Source organism: Saccostrea echinata, unplaced genomic scaffold (assembly GCF_033153115.1).
Source record: "Saccostrea echinata isolate AGI-Se365-2 ecotype Australia unplaced genomic scaffold, CSIRO_AGI_Sech_v1 ptg000029l, whole genome shotgun sequence".
Lineage (NCBI taxonomy): Eukaryota > Metazoa > Mollusca > Bivalvia > Ostreida > Ostreidae > Saccostrea > Saccostrea echinata.
The window spans coordinates 5,867,967-5,882,780 of NW_026889778.1; the positions used below are offsets into that span (position 1 = coordinate 5,867,967).

The 14,814-nt window shown below is 36.2% G+C and overlaps 2 protein-coding genes across 2 annotated transcripts in view; both read left to right on the forward strand.

Annotated features, from left to right (window-relative positions):
* Window positions 1-4,409: 4,409 nt before the first annotated feature.
* The window catches only part of LOC133194883 (uncharacterized), a 79,742-nt gene continuing 69,337 nt past the window's right edge, over window positions 4,410-14,814 (forward strand). Inside the window, exon 1 of the mRNA XM_061330784.1 lies at window positions 4,410-6,664. Coding sequence (XP_061186768.1) covers window positions 4,410-6,068 — 1,659 coding nt within the window. The 3' untranslated portion in view covers window positions 6,069-6,664. The remainder of the gene's footprint in view (window positions 6,665-14,814) is intronic.
* Window positions 8,419-13,893, forward strand: LOC133194884 (uncharacterized). The gene is made up of 4 exons (XM_061330785.1): window positions 8,419-10,023; window positions 13,225-13,387; window positions 13,546-13,681; window positions 13,791-13,893. Exons 1-4 carry the CDS (start codon window positions 8,419-8,421, stop codon window positions 13,891-13,893), a joined length of 2,007 nt encoding a protein of 668 aa, XP_061186769.1.

Below are 14,814 nucleotides of genomic sequence, written 5' to 3' on the forward strand. Positions count from 1 at the left end.
TGAAAATCTTCTTCTCTGCTCCTGGGCATTAAGATGATAAACTAAGTACATAGTTATGATGAGCAAGAGTGCCTCTTCCAAAATTGTGAAATTCATGGCCCCAGGGTCAGGGGTTCTGGCCCCAGGGTGGGCTATATAGATCATATAGTGAAAGTGCATTATTTCTTTGAAAATCTTCTTCTCTGCTCCTGGGTATTAAATAAGGTAACTAAGTACATAGTTATGAAGAGCAAGAGTGCCTCTTCCAAAATTGTGAAATTCATGGCCCCAGGGTCAGGCTTCTGGTGTTAGGGCGGGGCTCTGTAGATTATATAGTGAAAATGCATTTATTCTTTGAAAATCTTCTTCTCTGCTCCTGGGTATTAAATAAAGTAACTAAGTACATAGTTATGATGAGCAAGAGTGCCTCTTCCAAAATTGTGAAATTCATGGCCCCAGGGTCAGGGGTTCTGGCCCCAGGGTGGGGCTATATAGATCATATAGTGAAAGTGCATTATTTCTTTGAAAATCTTCTTCTCTGCTCCTGGGTATTAAATAAGGTAACTAAGTACATAGTTATGATGAGCAAGAGTGCCTCTTCCAAAATTGTGAAATTCATGGCCCCAGGGTTAGGGGTTCTGGTATAAGGGCGGGGCTCTATTGATTATATAGGGAAAATGCATTAATTCTTTGAAAATCTTCTTCTCTGCTCCTGGGTATTGAATAAAGTAACTAAGTACATAGTTATGATGAGCAAGAGTGCCTCTTCCAAAATTGTGAAATTCATGGCCCCAGGGTCAGGGGTTCTGGTGTTAGGGCGGGGCTCTATAGTTTATATAGTGAAAAAACATTAATTCTTTGAAAATCTTCTTCTCTGCTCCTGGGTATTAAATAAAGTAACTAAGTACATAGTTATGATGAGCAAAAGTGCCTTTTCAAGAATTGTGAATTTCATGGCCCCAGGGTCAGGGGTTCTGGTGTTAGGGCGGGGCTCTATTGACTAAATAGTGAAAATGCATTAATTCTTTGAAAATCTTCTCCTCTGCTCCTGGGCATTAAGATGATAAACTAAGTACATAGTTATGATGAGCAAGAGTGCCTCTTCCAAAATTGTAAAATTCATGGCCCCAGGGTCAGGGGTTCTGGTGTTAGGGCGGGGCTGTATTGATTATATAGTGAAAATGCATTAATTCTTTGAAAATCTTCTCCTCTGCTCCTGGGTATTATTTAAACAAACTAAGTGCATGGTTATGATGCATAAGGATGCCTTTTCAAAAATTGTGAATTTCATGGCCCCAGGGTCAGGGGTTCTGGTGTTAGGGTGGGGCTCTATTGATTATATAGTGAAAATGCATTGATTCTTTGAAAATCTTCTTCTCTGCTACTGGAGATTATTTAAACAAACTAAGTGCATGGTTATGATGCATAAGGATGCCTTTTCAAAAATTGTGAATTTCATGGCCCCAGGGTCAGGGGTTCTGGTGTTAGGGTGGGGCTCTATTGATTATATAGTGAAAATGCATTGATTCTTTGAAAATCTTCTTCTCTGCTACTGGAGATTATTTAAACAAACTAAGTGCATGGTTATGATGCATAAGGATGCCTTTTCAAAAATTGTGAATTTCATGGCCCCAGGGTCAGGGGTTCTGGTGTTAGGGTGGGGCTCTATTGATTATATAGTGAAAATGCATTGATTCTTTGAAAATCTTCTTCTCTGCTACTGGAGATTATTTAAACAAACTAAGTGCATGGTTATGATGCATAAGGATGCCTTTTTAAAAATTGTGAATTTCATGGCCCCAGGGTCAGGGGTTCCGGTGTTAGGGCGGGGCTCTATTGATTATATAGTGAAAATGCATTGATTCTATGAAAATCTTCTTCTTTGCTACTGGAGATTATTTAAACAAACTAAATGCATGATTAAGATAGGCAAGGATGCCTCTTCCAAAATTTTTAAATACATGGCCTCAGTTTTTGGGGTTCTTGAGGGGGGGGGGGGAGGGGGGCTCTATTGATTATATAGTGAAAATGCATTAACTCTATTAATTAATCATTAACTAATCCTGCCTGCTCCTTAGTGTTGAGCTGATAAATAAATTGCTTAGCTATGATGAAGATGGGAGCTTCGAACAGAATTTTTAAATCTTGTGGTCCTAGGGTCAGGGGTTCTGGCATAACGAGGAGGGGGGGGGGCTTTTGATAATATAGTGGAAAAGTGTTAATTCTTTGAAGTCCATAGTTATGATGATGAGGGTAACTCTTCCAAATTTGTAAATTTCTTGACCTTTGGTCTTGGGTTCTGGTGTTAGGGTAAGGCTTTTTTGAATCTGTAGTGAAAATGCACTGTACCTGTGAAATTCTTCTCTGCTTCTGGGCATATTGGAAGCAAGCTGAGTAAAAGTTTAAATGATATAAGTAAGCGTATTTCTACCAGATTTTTGAACATCTGGACAATTTGTCTAAGCATTCTGGTCCTGGACAGGGCTCTATTAATTTGTATTCTACTGAGAGAAGTTATTCCCCTTTTCCATTCACCTTTGATAATTAATCACTGTAAATAATGTATTTGAAAGATTAATAGAATAAGATAATTATGTAAGAATGTTTATCGTATAATTCAAAAAGTACTTTCTTAGTTTTAATAATCAGGCAGACCTGTAAGTAATAGATAAATAAAAATGAGACAAAAATAACTTATCTTATTAAAAGTTCTTCAAAGACCATAAGAGAGGTCAATGCTAGAGGTCTTAATATGGGTTTATAAATAGTACAGAAGCACTAATAGTTTGTTAATAGTCTGCATGGTGATAATTTTAAGTGGGGGACAGATTAGAACTTAAGTTATGAGTTGATACTGAATACTAGACTAATTATTTTGTTGATGCTGATCTTCCTACTTCTCTTGCTTTAGGGCAACAAAGCTTCATCTATCAGTGTATTTAACTTCTAAATTGTTGTATTATACTCAGGTGACCGTTAAGGACCTTGGGCCTCTTGTTCTCAAAAGATGACCATAAATAGAATTTGTACGGAAAATCAAGAGCAACATGAAGAATGTCCACAAAACAACAAAAATTCATTTAGAAAAATAGCCATAGATGAAACATAACCCACGTGAGTCTAATTTTTGTTTCTGGAACATTTGCAACTTTAATGTCCGTATTGACATTCAAAGATCGACAATTCAATGCTTATATTTATATCTGTATAAATTATTTGTATTAAGTGGATATAAGTACATAAAATATTATATCATTGATCCGTGCATTGCATTGATGGAAGAGCTTACTTTTTTAAAACTCTCTCATTTAGATATGGCTTTAGATGGCTTTAGAAAACATGTTCTAACCACATGTAGTTTAGAGTTGGTCAATTGGAATCGAGTTTTTATAAGAAATAAAGGAGAAAATATATTCAGTGGCTGTAAATCTTTACAGATACATGTACAATGATAAAATTTCTAACGCTACGACAAAAAAAATTGATATTTTACTTTTCAAATCTGGTTTATGATGTATGTGATATATTAATATGTTTGCAAAGGAAAACATGAGGCATTTAAATGGCTTAACTGATAAATAACTACAATTTTCAATGTTTACTGAAGGTAACAATTTCATAGGAAAAAAAAATATGAAAATCTTGCTCACATTTTTTGGGAGGAATAAATTTCTCTTTTTTAGGGGTAGGTCGGGACCACTTATGCATTAAAGCTTTTCAATATTGAACTGAGATTTGCTTTCTTCCTAGCCACAGTGCTCAGGTGAATGATGTGGCCTATGGTCATCTTGTTTGAAAAGGGGGCGTAGGTAAGTAAAAATATATACGAGTATTTTATTTTCAATTTTTCATCAATATAAAGAATGATGATTTTTTTCAGTAAAAAATAAATGGAAAAAATCTACTAGTAAAATAATTTCTATTTGAAACTAGAATATATGATAAGAAGAACAACTTATAAAGTGATCGACATTTTACTTATCATCATCTATGATATGATAACGAAGAATAAACACCAAACCGGAAGTATAAACTCTGGTCTAGTTAATATCAGGGCGGTGGCTAGAATTAAGAACGTTAGGCCAGCTGATTAAGGTACATTTTCTGACGTAGACACCTGCTGTGATCAATATTTATTATCCAGGTTCATTTGTAGTTTGCTTATAGACTTTTTAGTATATTGTCTGTTTTTAGAAACATTTCAGAAACTTGCATGTGTATAACTTTGTAGATTGAAGTTTAAAACTCAAAGATGAGCTTGCATGTGTATAACTTTGTACACTTGAAGTTTAAAACTCAAAGTTGAGGATTTTTAATGCCCTCTACAAATTTCTATCTTACAGATTAAAAAAAATTACAATTATTTAAACAATTTCTTCCTGTATCAATAATTTATTTACAGATTCAAATTTTGACAATCAAGTTAAAGAATGGCTACTCCCATCTCCCTGGCTCAGGAAGTCATCACGTGTGACCTTTGTGACACGCCCACTCAACAATTCTGTAACAGATGTCAAGTCAGTTTATGTGCGGGTTGTGTCAGTAAACATGTGGACAAGCACCGGCCTCACACACATGTCATTGTTCCTTTCAAGAACAGGAAGACAGAACATGTTTTTACAGAGTGTGAATTTCACCCATATCATAGATGCGAGGGCCACTGTCAACAGTGTGATGTCACTGTCTGCATGAAATGTGTCATCACTTCCCATAATGGACATATCGTGGGAGACATACCAAAAAACTTTAATGACAAGAAAAAAAATATCCAGAGAGAAAATCATGAAATAGAATCCAATATCATTCCCAGTTACATGAAGAAAAATGAAAATATAGAAAAAGACAAAGAACTAGCAATGAAAAAATTTGATGAAGTTGAAAAAGAAATAAAGAGACACAGAAAATTGTGGCATCAAGAAGTAGGCAGCATCTTCAATAAGCTTAGATCTTTGCTCAAATCCATGAGAGATAACCAACTAGCTGTACTGAAGACACACCAAACCAAACTCAAAAATCTGATTCCAGACATGATTAAAACAGTCCAAGAAAACAAAGAAATACTCAAGTCCAATAAAGTTGCCAAAATCACAAACTTCAAATCTAGACTTATGGAATACAGGAATATTGGTCTAGACATTTATGTGTCAGTTCCTGCACTGCAAACTAACACAGTTCAAGGGAGAGAACTCAGTATAGAGTTAGGTGAATACAAGGCTACACTGACACAGTCATCAGACTCATCACTCTCCAACCTGACAGATGAAGTATCCTATTTATCTGCAAGAGAATTATTAGACAGAGCAAGAATTATTACCACTTTTCCTATTGCAGTTAAACCTCTATACAGACTGGCCTGTTCAGGATCAGATAAAGCTTGGGTAAGTGGAGAAAACAATACCGTAGACTGTCTTGACATTAACGGGTCTATACTGGAGACTGTTTCTTGTAAAACACACCCTGAAGATATCTCTGTGACCAAAAACGGAGAATTAATATACAGTGATTATGAAAATAAAACGGTGGACATTGTAAAACACGGGAAAACAGAGGTATTGATCACAACACAAAAGGACTGGAATCCAGCAAGACTGACCAGTACCAAATCAGGAGACATACTGGTCAGTCTGTATAATGGAGACCAAAATAAGATTGTCCGTTATCAGGGACAGAAAGTGAAACAGGAAATATTTAAAGACGAAAATGAAAAACTAATCTATGGAGGTGGTAAATGGACCCTTTTTGTTGCGGAGAACAACAATGAAGATATCTGTGTCTCTGATCGTAATGGTGACGCTGTAGTTGTAGTGGACAAGACACGAAGAGTCCGATTCCGATACGATAGTACGCCAGCCATAGGGAAGAAGAAATTTGATCCAAATCAGCTTGTGACAGATTCTCTGAGTCAGATCATTGTAGCAGATTGGACCAACGACTGTCTACATATTCTGGATCAAGATGGAGAGTTCCTGAGATGTGTGGATAATTGCGAATTATCTAGGCCCCTAGGACTGATTTTGGACAGCGATGAAAGGTTGTGGGTTGGATTGTATGAAAAAGGAGAAGTAAAGGTGATCCAGTACATGAAATAAACTTATAATGTAACATTTCAGAATATGATCGTGTACGACGTGTGTTCTTCGTGTTTGCATATACACAGAATTACATGTATACAGTTTTGATGGTGAGGGCGGACAAGTTATGTTTTTCATATATCTGATCAATATAAACACCCACGGCGGATGTGACCGATTGACAGGGGATGCTTATTCTTCCTAGGCACCTAATCCTACCTCTGGAGTTTCCAGGCGTCCGTGTTTTATGTTCTGCTCAAAATTTTGTAATGTTTATGGGATTTATGAGGTCGTGCATTATCCGTCATCTTTTATTTTTTTCATTTAGAAAAAAAAATCCTGGAAAAAATATCACCTAACATAACTACCTTTCTACAATCTGCGAAATACAGTGTTACGTGAGACCCTAATATTAGAAGATTAAATACGTGCAATGCTAAAAGAATACCGACAAAGCGAATGTGATTATTAACCAAGAAGAAAAGTTGATCATCTTTCAGTGATATACCTCCTTTATTCTGAACAATCAAATCAAAATACTGTTGAAGTAAATAACCATTTCAACGAAGCAACATAGAGCAAGAACTCTATTGATGGAATTTTTTTTACCAAAAGTTTATGGAATCAATAAGTGCCATTATCTAAGAAGAATGAAGAGGAAAATAGACAACGCTTTCTTACTTTTGAAAAGAGAAAATCAACTTAAGGCTCAAAAATGCGGATGTTATGAAATCCTGCGATTTTATGCTTTTACAGGACTGTGAACAACATATTATAAATTTAAAACAAAACAATATAGATAGAAAGGATTAAAAGTAAAATCAACAGCTTCTTTGTTAATATCAAATAAGAAGTACTCATTCTTGAGTAATTTTCTACTTTTGAAAGGGTTGAGTTTGTTAGAATTACACATGTAAGTAAATTTTTTTTTGATAAATAATAAGTGATAATTTATTTCAATAGAAACATTTACAAAGGAATATTAATTTCTTTATCAGGCTCTCTGAAATTCTGTTCTGTGTTGTCTGTTAGAAACTTGAATACATGTATTTGAAAGGACAAATAAGTTAAGCATGGATATCATGGAGTGATCTACAGGTTATCTGATTTGTATATCCTGATAACAACTATGAAATCTGATACTTCCGGTTTGACAAAGACTGAAAGTAAAATCATAGTCTACGTAATATCGGGGTGGCTGCTAGAAGAACAGTTTAGCTGATCAAGTTATATTTTCTGATTTACCATATTTGCTTTGATCAATAATTATGTATTATACCATTTTAAAAGAAATTTACTTTCCATTTGACACTTTACACTTGTACATTAACTATGTAAACCAGAATTTACCCATCCCAAAAATAAATAAATAGATAGATAAATAAACAAGTAAATATATAAATGAATCAGAATAAAAATTGGAAAAAGGAAAGACAAATTTTTCTCGAGTAAGTAAAAAAGAGATATTTCAATTAACGTTTTCATAAAGGCGGATGTAAGAATTTTTTTCTAGGAAAACATAAAAAATTGACGCAAAAAGTTTTTTGATAAGCAAATGGGGTTCCTATGTGGGTCATTTTTAGTCACTTGCAATTGATGATTTAAATTCAATAACTCTGAAAATCCTTCAGAGAGATTTCTCCAGACCCCTGACCCCTCCCTCCCTCCAATCTGGATCTGGTACTGATTATTTAAATATTCAAAATTACATCAGCAGCCAGGGTAGAATAGTGGTGGAGAGTTCGCGAACGTGATCGGAAGGCCCAGATTCAATTCTTGTTGCCGCACCGCCTCAACAAAGGTAGTGACTGTTCCATCGCCAACCGCCCGGCTTAAGAATTGAAAGTCACGGGTCTTTCGGATAAGACCTTTAAAAAACCGAGGTCCCTGTCAAGGTAGGCGTTGGCACGATAAAGAACCCTTACTGCTCAATGGCCCCGAGTGCCGAGTATAGGTCTAAATTCGAAGCCCATCATCTTCATACGATATGACGTCTCTAAATGAGCGAAAAAGTCACAATGTGACAGATATAACAAACATCTTGAATGACAAGAAAAAAGAAATCCGGCTGAAATGTTCGCTTTTATTACTCATATTATTTGACAATGTTCACTCGCATCCCTGAACTTTGGAGTTCATAATCTGTCATGTTTGACATTTCCTCTCTAGTGTTACTCCGTAGTAGAACGTTTTTATAATTTAATCTTAAGTTTCTGGTAATCATGATGACCCTTACATAATCTTTTCCTTGATCAGTTCCAGAATTTCCAAAAATAAAATATCGTATTTGAGATACATCATGCCTCATAACAATTTCCTGTAAAAACAATTTATTTACAGATTAAAGTTTCAACAATCAAGCAAGAGAATGGCTACAGATATTTCGATTTCCTGTGCTCAGAAAGTCAACACATGTGACTTTTGTGACAACCCTATCCAGCATTTTTGCAACAGGTGTCAAGTCAGTTTATGTGAAGATTGTATTAACAAACATGTAAGGAAACAGAAATCATTAACCCATGAAATCGCTTCTTTCAAGGAGGGAATTATACAGATAATTTTTTCAGAGTGCAGGTTTCACCCTAACTGGAGATGTGAGGCCCACTGCCAGCAGTGTGATGTCCCTGTGTGCATGATGTGTGTCATCACTTCCCATAATGGACACAAGGTGGGAGATATAACAAACATATTCAATGAAAAGAAAAAGAAAATCCAGGAGGAAATTCACGAAATCGAATCTAGTATTCTCCCGAGATCCACGAAGAAAAATGAAGATACAGAAACAGGGATAACCAATTTTATGAATAAATATGCTGAACTTGAGAAAGAAACAGAGAAACAAAGACAAGTTTGGCACCAAGAAGTGGACATCATCTTCAATAAACTGAGTTCTATGAACCAATCCATGAAGGATGACCACATGGCCGTACTGAAATTACGCCAAACCAAACTCAACAACCTGATTGCAGACATGATCGAAACAGTTGATCAAAACAAGAAGATGCTGAAGTCCAATGAAGTGTCTCAAGTCAACAACTTCAAACCGAAAGTGAAAGAGTACAGAGACATTCCTGAAGTCACTGACGTTTTCATTCCTTTATTGAGAACCAACACAGTTCAAGGGAGAGAACTCAGTATTGAGCTAGGTGAATGGAAGGCTACACTGGCACAGACATCTACGAAAGAGTTATTAGACAAAGCCAAAGTTGTTGCCACATTTTCTACTGGAATTAAACCACTATTTAGAGTAGTTTGTGTTGGAGCTGATAAATCTTGGGTAAGTGAAAAAGGAAGAACCATAAGATGTGTTGACATGCATGGATCTGTACATGATACTGTTACACCAACATTAAACTCTTCTGATGATAGCCCAAAACCTAAAGAGGAAGAACTGATATGTATATCAGTGAACAGAAAGGGAGAACTCATGTACAGTGATTATAACAATAGAACTGTTAACATTTACAGACATGGAAGGTCAGAGTTAATGATCACAACACCAAATGACTGGAAACCAGCAGGACTGAGCAGTACTAAATCAGGCGACATACTGGTTAATCTGTATAATGGAGATCAAAATAAGATTGTCCGTTATCAGGGACAGAAAGTGAAACAGAAAATATTTAAAGATGAGTATGAAAAACCAATCTATGGAAGCGGTGACTATATGCTGTTTGTAGCAGAGAACAACAATGAAGATATCTGTGTCTCTGATCGTAATGCGGACACAGTGGTAGTGGTGGACAAAACAGGAAGAGTTCGATTCCGATTCGATGGTACACCAGCCAAAAGTAAGGAAGCATTTGATCCTAATGAGCTAGTGACGGACTCATTGAGTCAGATCATTGTGACAGATTGGAAAAATAACTGTCTACATATTCTGGATCAAGATGGCCAGTTCCTGAGATGTGTGGATAATTGTGATTTATGCAAGCCTCGTGGACTGAGTTTGGACAATGAGGGGAGGTTGTGGGTGGGATTATTTGAAAAAGGAGAAGTGAAGTTGATCCAGTACATGAAATCAACATATACCAGTATAATGTTAAACTTGTCATAATTTGCCTGTGTACCATTTGTGTTTTTCTAATGTTTACTGGTTTATTTGATGCATTTTATGACGATCATTTCAATTTACATTATCAATATTGCAACGAAAATATGCTGTGTCTAAATATTTGCATTAAACCTGGTATAAATTATTACTTTTCCTGTACTCTACAGCATTTCGTTATAATAATACGTGGGCTCTGTACCTTTTGACAGTCAACAAAACAAGAGAAAGTCTTTGTATAAAAGAAATATATAATAATTTATTGTATAAAAGTACATAAAACATACGCGATATTTGGAACTTCCTGGTTTCGTAGGGAAGGTGTAAAAATAGAAGGTGCACCACTTTGGATACGAAGGTGCAACTGTATGGGAATGAAGGGGCGTAGCAGACGTTGCTAAGATAAACAGAACTACGAAAGGAGAGTATGTTGTAACTCTGGTAACTAGAGAAGGTGCACACTATTACTAGAAAATATTCACCTTCTGTAATATAGAAGGGTTATTGAGAAACACCTTCTGGACCATTATACTTGTAGGTTAACCTCCGAAATCTAACTGTCCTTTTGGTAAAATTTGGTAGTCTGACACCTTCAGCGAGTTTGTTTATATACACAGAAGAGCTAGGTCGCTATCCAATCAGCGAGCGGCTAACAAACGAAGTTCCGCGTGCGAAACTTCAAGCTGAAGTAATGAAACTTGGAGGGAAATCGAAGCACAATAGAGCTTTAAATATGGATTATGGATAAAATATTGCTTATGATCGATGGTAAAACATCTAATAAACACAGGTAAGCACTGCTGTGCGTAATAACACATATTTAATGCCACAAGGATCGAAAACAACATCCCGAATGAATGTAAACAACACATTCTCATTGTGAAACGGCATGTTTTTACTTTCACTTTCAATCAAAGCGAATGATTATAAATAAATTGGAATAAAACACATATTATCACTTGAAATATCGTATCTACACTTCGTAGTAATGTGTAAATACCCATGTTAAACTAAAATAATAATCATATGTGATAACAATGGATGGCACAAGGTACAGGCCCATGTAAATTCATAATATTATATATGTATCTTAATTTCATGCTATCTTTTGCAGGTCTTTTCTTAGTAAAGTATTTTCCACAGAAAAAGTGTTATGGTGACCTTACAATTCACTGTTAACTTTGCTGAACATGGAAACTTAGTTCAGAATATAAAAGAAACTATAGAGGCGATCAAAGGACCACAGATGAAAATCTACAATTGGATTTTTGTCATATTCGCTTTCATTTGCTGATCTTGTAGTTATAACTATAATCTTCAATTCTACTTGTAAAGCAAATAACCAACGGCAACTGTTGTTCACATTTGTTAATCAAAAATACACTGTAGTTACTCTTAATAACCAATCTTTGTTAACATTTGGAGAACTTAAATTAAGACTGTGCTACTGATACTGCCCAACTTAGCGATAAATAAAGGATTTCAAATTCTTAAGACGTTTTCTCGATCTTTTTACCATTAGTCCACACCTTTGTCTTTTGAAAAGTACATGCATTTGCCTGGGTATGACAAGTGATGCAAGTAACCGGGCATGCCCCTCCTCTCACCATGGCAGGTAATATTTCATCTATCACAACCTTTGTCATTCACAGATACCTTTCATTCAGGGTCATCACTTGGTTGAGGCACATTTGGAATTTTGCATGGACCCGTTTGCCATGCTTAGGATGAGGAGTGATACAGATAAAGTATCACTGTAACTTCAGAAGATTATAATCCATGTTTTATTTTTTGGATCGAGGGGTGGGCATATTTTAATTCCTATCAGAAGGTATTCAAATACACCCACTTTCTTTAAAACTTAGGAACATTGCAATTTCATGAAGCCTGTTTTTCAATACCTGGACTTTCACAGGAAACATTTTTTTAAAAAAACGCAAGCACTAAGTCTCTACTTTATATTGATGTTTGAAATAGGACACTGGGACTTGGTCATTTAATTGGTATATGGGGAGGGCCATTTTATGGATAAAGTGAATCTAGCTCTTTTTAGGGCTTTGGACAGAGTGTGCGATTAAAAAGAGCATAATGAGTACACTTGTAGCAGGGGTTAAAGATGAAATAAACACATGCTGGTTCGATTGTCTATGATTTTTATTCCATCATTATTATTTGATCAATTGGCCAGTCATTGCCCTGAAATACAATGCATATTTCATTCACAATGCATCAATAGTAAATTTACATTAACAAGTCCTAAAACATCATTACATCACATCTGAGGAATTCAAGAGTTATTCCCCTTGATTTAGACCTTTATAAAATACAAAGAAATACAAGTATAACTTATATTAAACATGCATATATGTTGACATTATAATAAACAGAAATTATTACTAAATTTCATGTTTGCAATTTTCAGAATAAAATAATAAACCTAAATTGTAGATCAGGCCCCAAGACCATAAACTGAGAACAGACTTAAGTCAAAATTTCAAGCCATAATAATTTTGAAAATAATTTTGATAATGAAACAAAATTTTCATCATATGTTTGAATTGAAATGTTATACAAAATTGCAAATTTTTACGCAAATACATTAGATAAAACTCAAGATATTAAAAATCAAAATTTTGACAAGTCTGTTCTCAGTTTATGGTCTTGGGACCAGAACATATATTTGTACCTATTTGTGGAACAGAGCTGGACTCTTTCTTTATATGTAATGAGTCTTATAAATGTTGACTCTGCAATATAGATTTTATCTCTCACTCCAAAACTCTTTCATTCAGTTTACTAATTCCAGAAGTTAGTTATTATGAATATTGAATCAATGTGTTTTAAAAGAAAAGTAAATTATGGTACCTTAAAACAGACAGTCAGAGATTTCGTTGTTACAATGGTCATGAATACTCATGAACAGTCTAACTGAAAGTGTCTTTGTCTCAGATCAGAAATTTGGAAGTAAAGTTTAGACCAATGGACTTTGAATAAGATGAGTACTACTCATGTACCCCTCTAACAGGTGTACAAGTAGTATCATCACAAAACAAGTGTGTGGTAAATTTAGAGGAAACACAGGAGGACCTATTAAAGATAAACATGGGGCACTACTGACAACAGAAAAAGAACAAGAAGAGATTGGGTGAAGACTTCAGCGAACTACTTAATCGACCATCACCTGATGAAACAGCTGTCATACCAGAAGCCACGGAGGATCTGGACATCAACACTGACCCACTGACCAAGGATGAGATAATTGATGCAATCAAGACCCTTAAGAACGGTAAGTCACTAGGGTTTGACACTCTTGATGCACAGCAATTTAAGGCGGACCCTGGAATAGCAGCCAACATCCTCAGGCCACTGTTCGACCACTGTTCACAGCTGTGTGGGAAGGAGAGAAAGTGCCTGGTGATTGGTTTAGGTTGGGTGATTGTTAAGATCTCAAAGAAAAGAGATCTGAGCGATTGCAACAACTGAGGAGAATCACTCCTTTGCCAAGTAAGATCCTGGCCAAGATAATCATTGAAAGAATGTCAAATGCTGTAGACGCTGTACTGAGGAAGGATCAAGCAAGGTTTAGGCAACAACGAGGATGTACTGACTAGGTCTTTTTTAACTCTGCAATATAAAGAAGTTGTGCACAGAGTGGCAAAAACTACTGTATGTAAACTTCGTGAACTTAGATACATCGAGATAGCCTTTGGAACATCCTACGTCATTATGGAATTCCACCCAAGCTGGTCCATCAGATCAAGAGCTTCTACAGCAGCTTCAGATGCTCAGTAAGACACAACAACACCTTCTTCGATAAAAAAAAAAAAAAAAAAAAAAAAAAAAAAAACGGAGTTAGACAAGGATGCGTGATGTCTGCAGTAGTATTCAACTGGGTCATGGGGAAAATGACAGAAGATCTCCAAGGGGAATCCACTGGGGCCAGTTCTCAACTTTGGAGACTCTGAACTTTGCGAACGACCTTGCGCTGCTGTCTCACAAACACCATCACATCCAAGAGAAGACCAACAGACTGCAAACCTACGGACAGCAGATGTGGCTACGTATCAACACCAAGAAGACAAAGCCAGTGACACTTAATGTGGAATTCCCTGCTCCTGTTACGGTCAGTGATGAAGAACTACAGGCCAGATGGACAACTTTATTTACCTGGGTAGCATCATTGAACTAGAGGGCGGCACAAAGGAGGACATCCACAGCAGACTGGGCAAGGCCAGGAGAGTATTTAGAGAAATGAATAACATCTGGAGGTCTGCACAGTTCAGCACCAGCACCAAGCTGAGGTTTTTATCAGAACTGTGTTGTATAAACTCCCTATATGGATCGGAGTACTGGAGAATGACAGAGTCAGATCTTACCAAACTACTATCCTTCCACACCATATTCCTCCGCCGAATACCTAGGATATTCTGGCCGAAGAAGATTACAAATGAAGACCTGCTGAGCAGATGTAAAGAAGACATGGGAACCATCATTACCAAACGCCCATGGAGATAGATAGGACATGTTATACTAAAAGACCACCAGTCAACAAAAACAACAGGACTGCACTGGACACCAGAGGACAAAAGAAAGATAGGAAGGCCTAGAGCCTCATGGAGAAGGACAATGAAAAGTGAGATGAAAGTCATGCACCAGATCTGGGGATCATTAACTAGGCTGGCCCAGGATAGGCAAGAGTGGAGGAGGTTTGTT

Coding starts and splice junctions, on each gene's coding strand:
- LOC133194884 (XM_061330785.1), top strand. CDS start 8,419: ATGGCTACAGATATTTCGATTTCCTGTGCTCAGAAAGTCAACACATGT. Junction 10,024..13,224: donor ACAATGAGGGGAGGTTGTGG/GTGGGATTATTT, acceptor TACTGACAACAG/AAAAAGAACAAGAAGAGATT. Junction 13,388..13,545: donor AATCAAGACCCTTAAGAACG/GTAAGTCACTAG, acceptor GTGATTGTTAAG/ATCTCAAAGAAAAGAGATCT.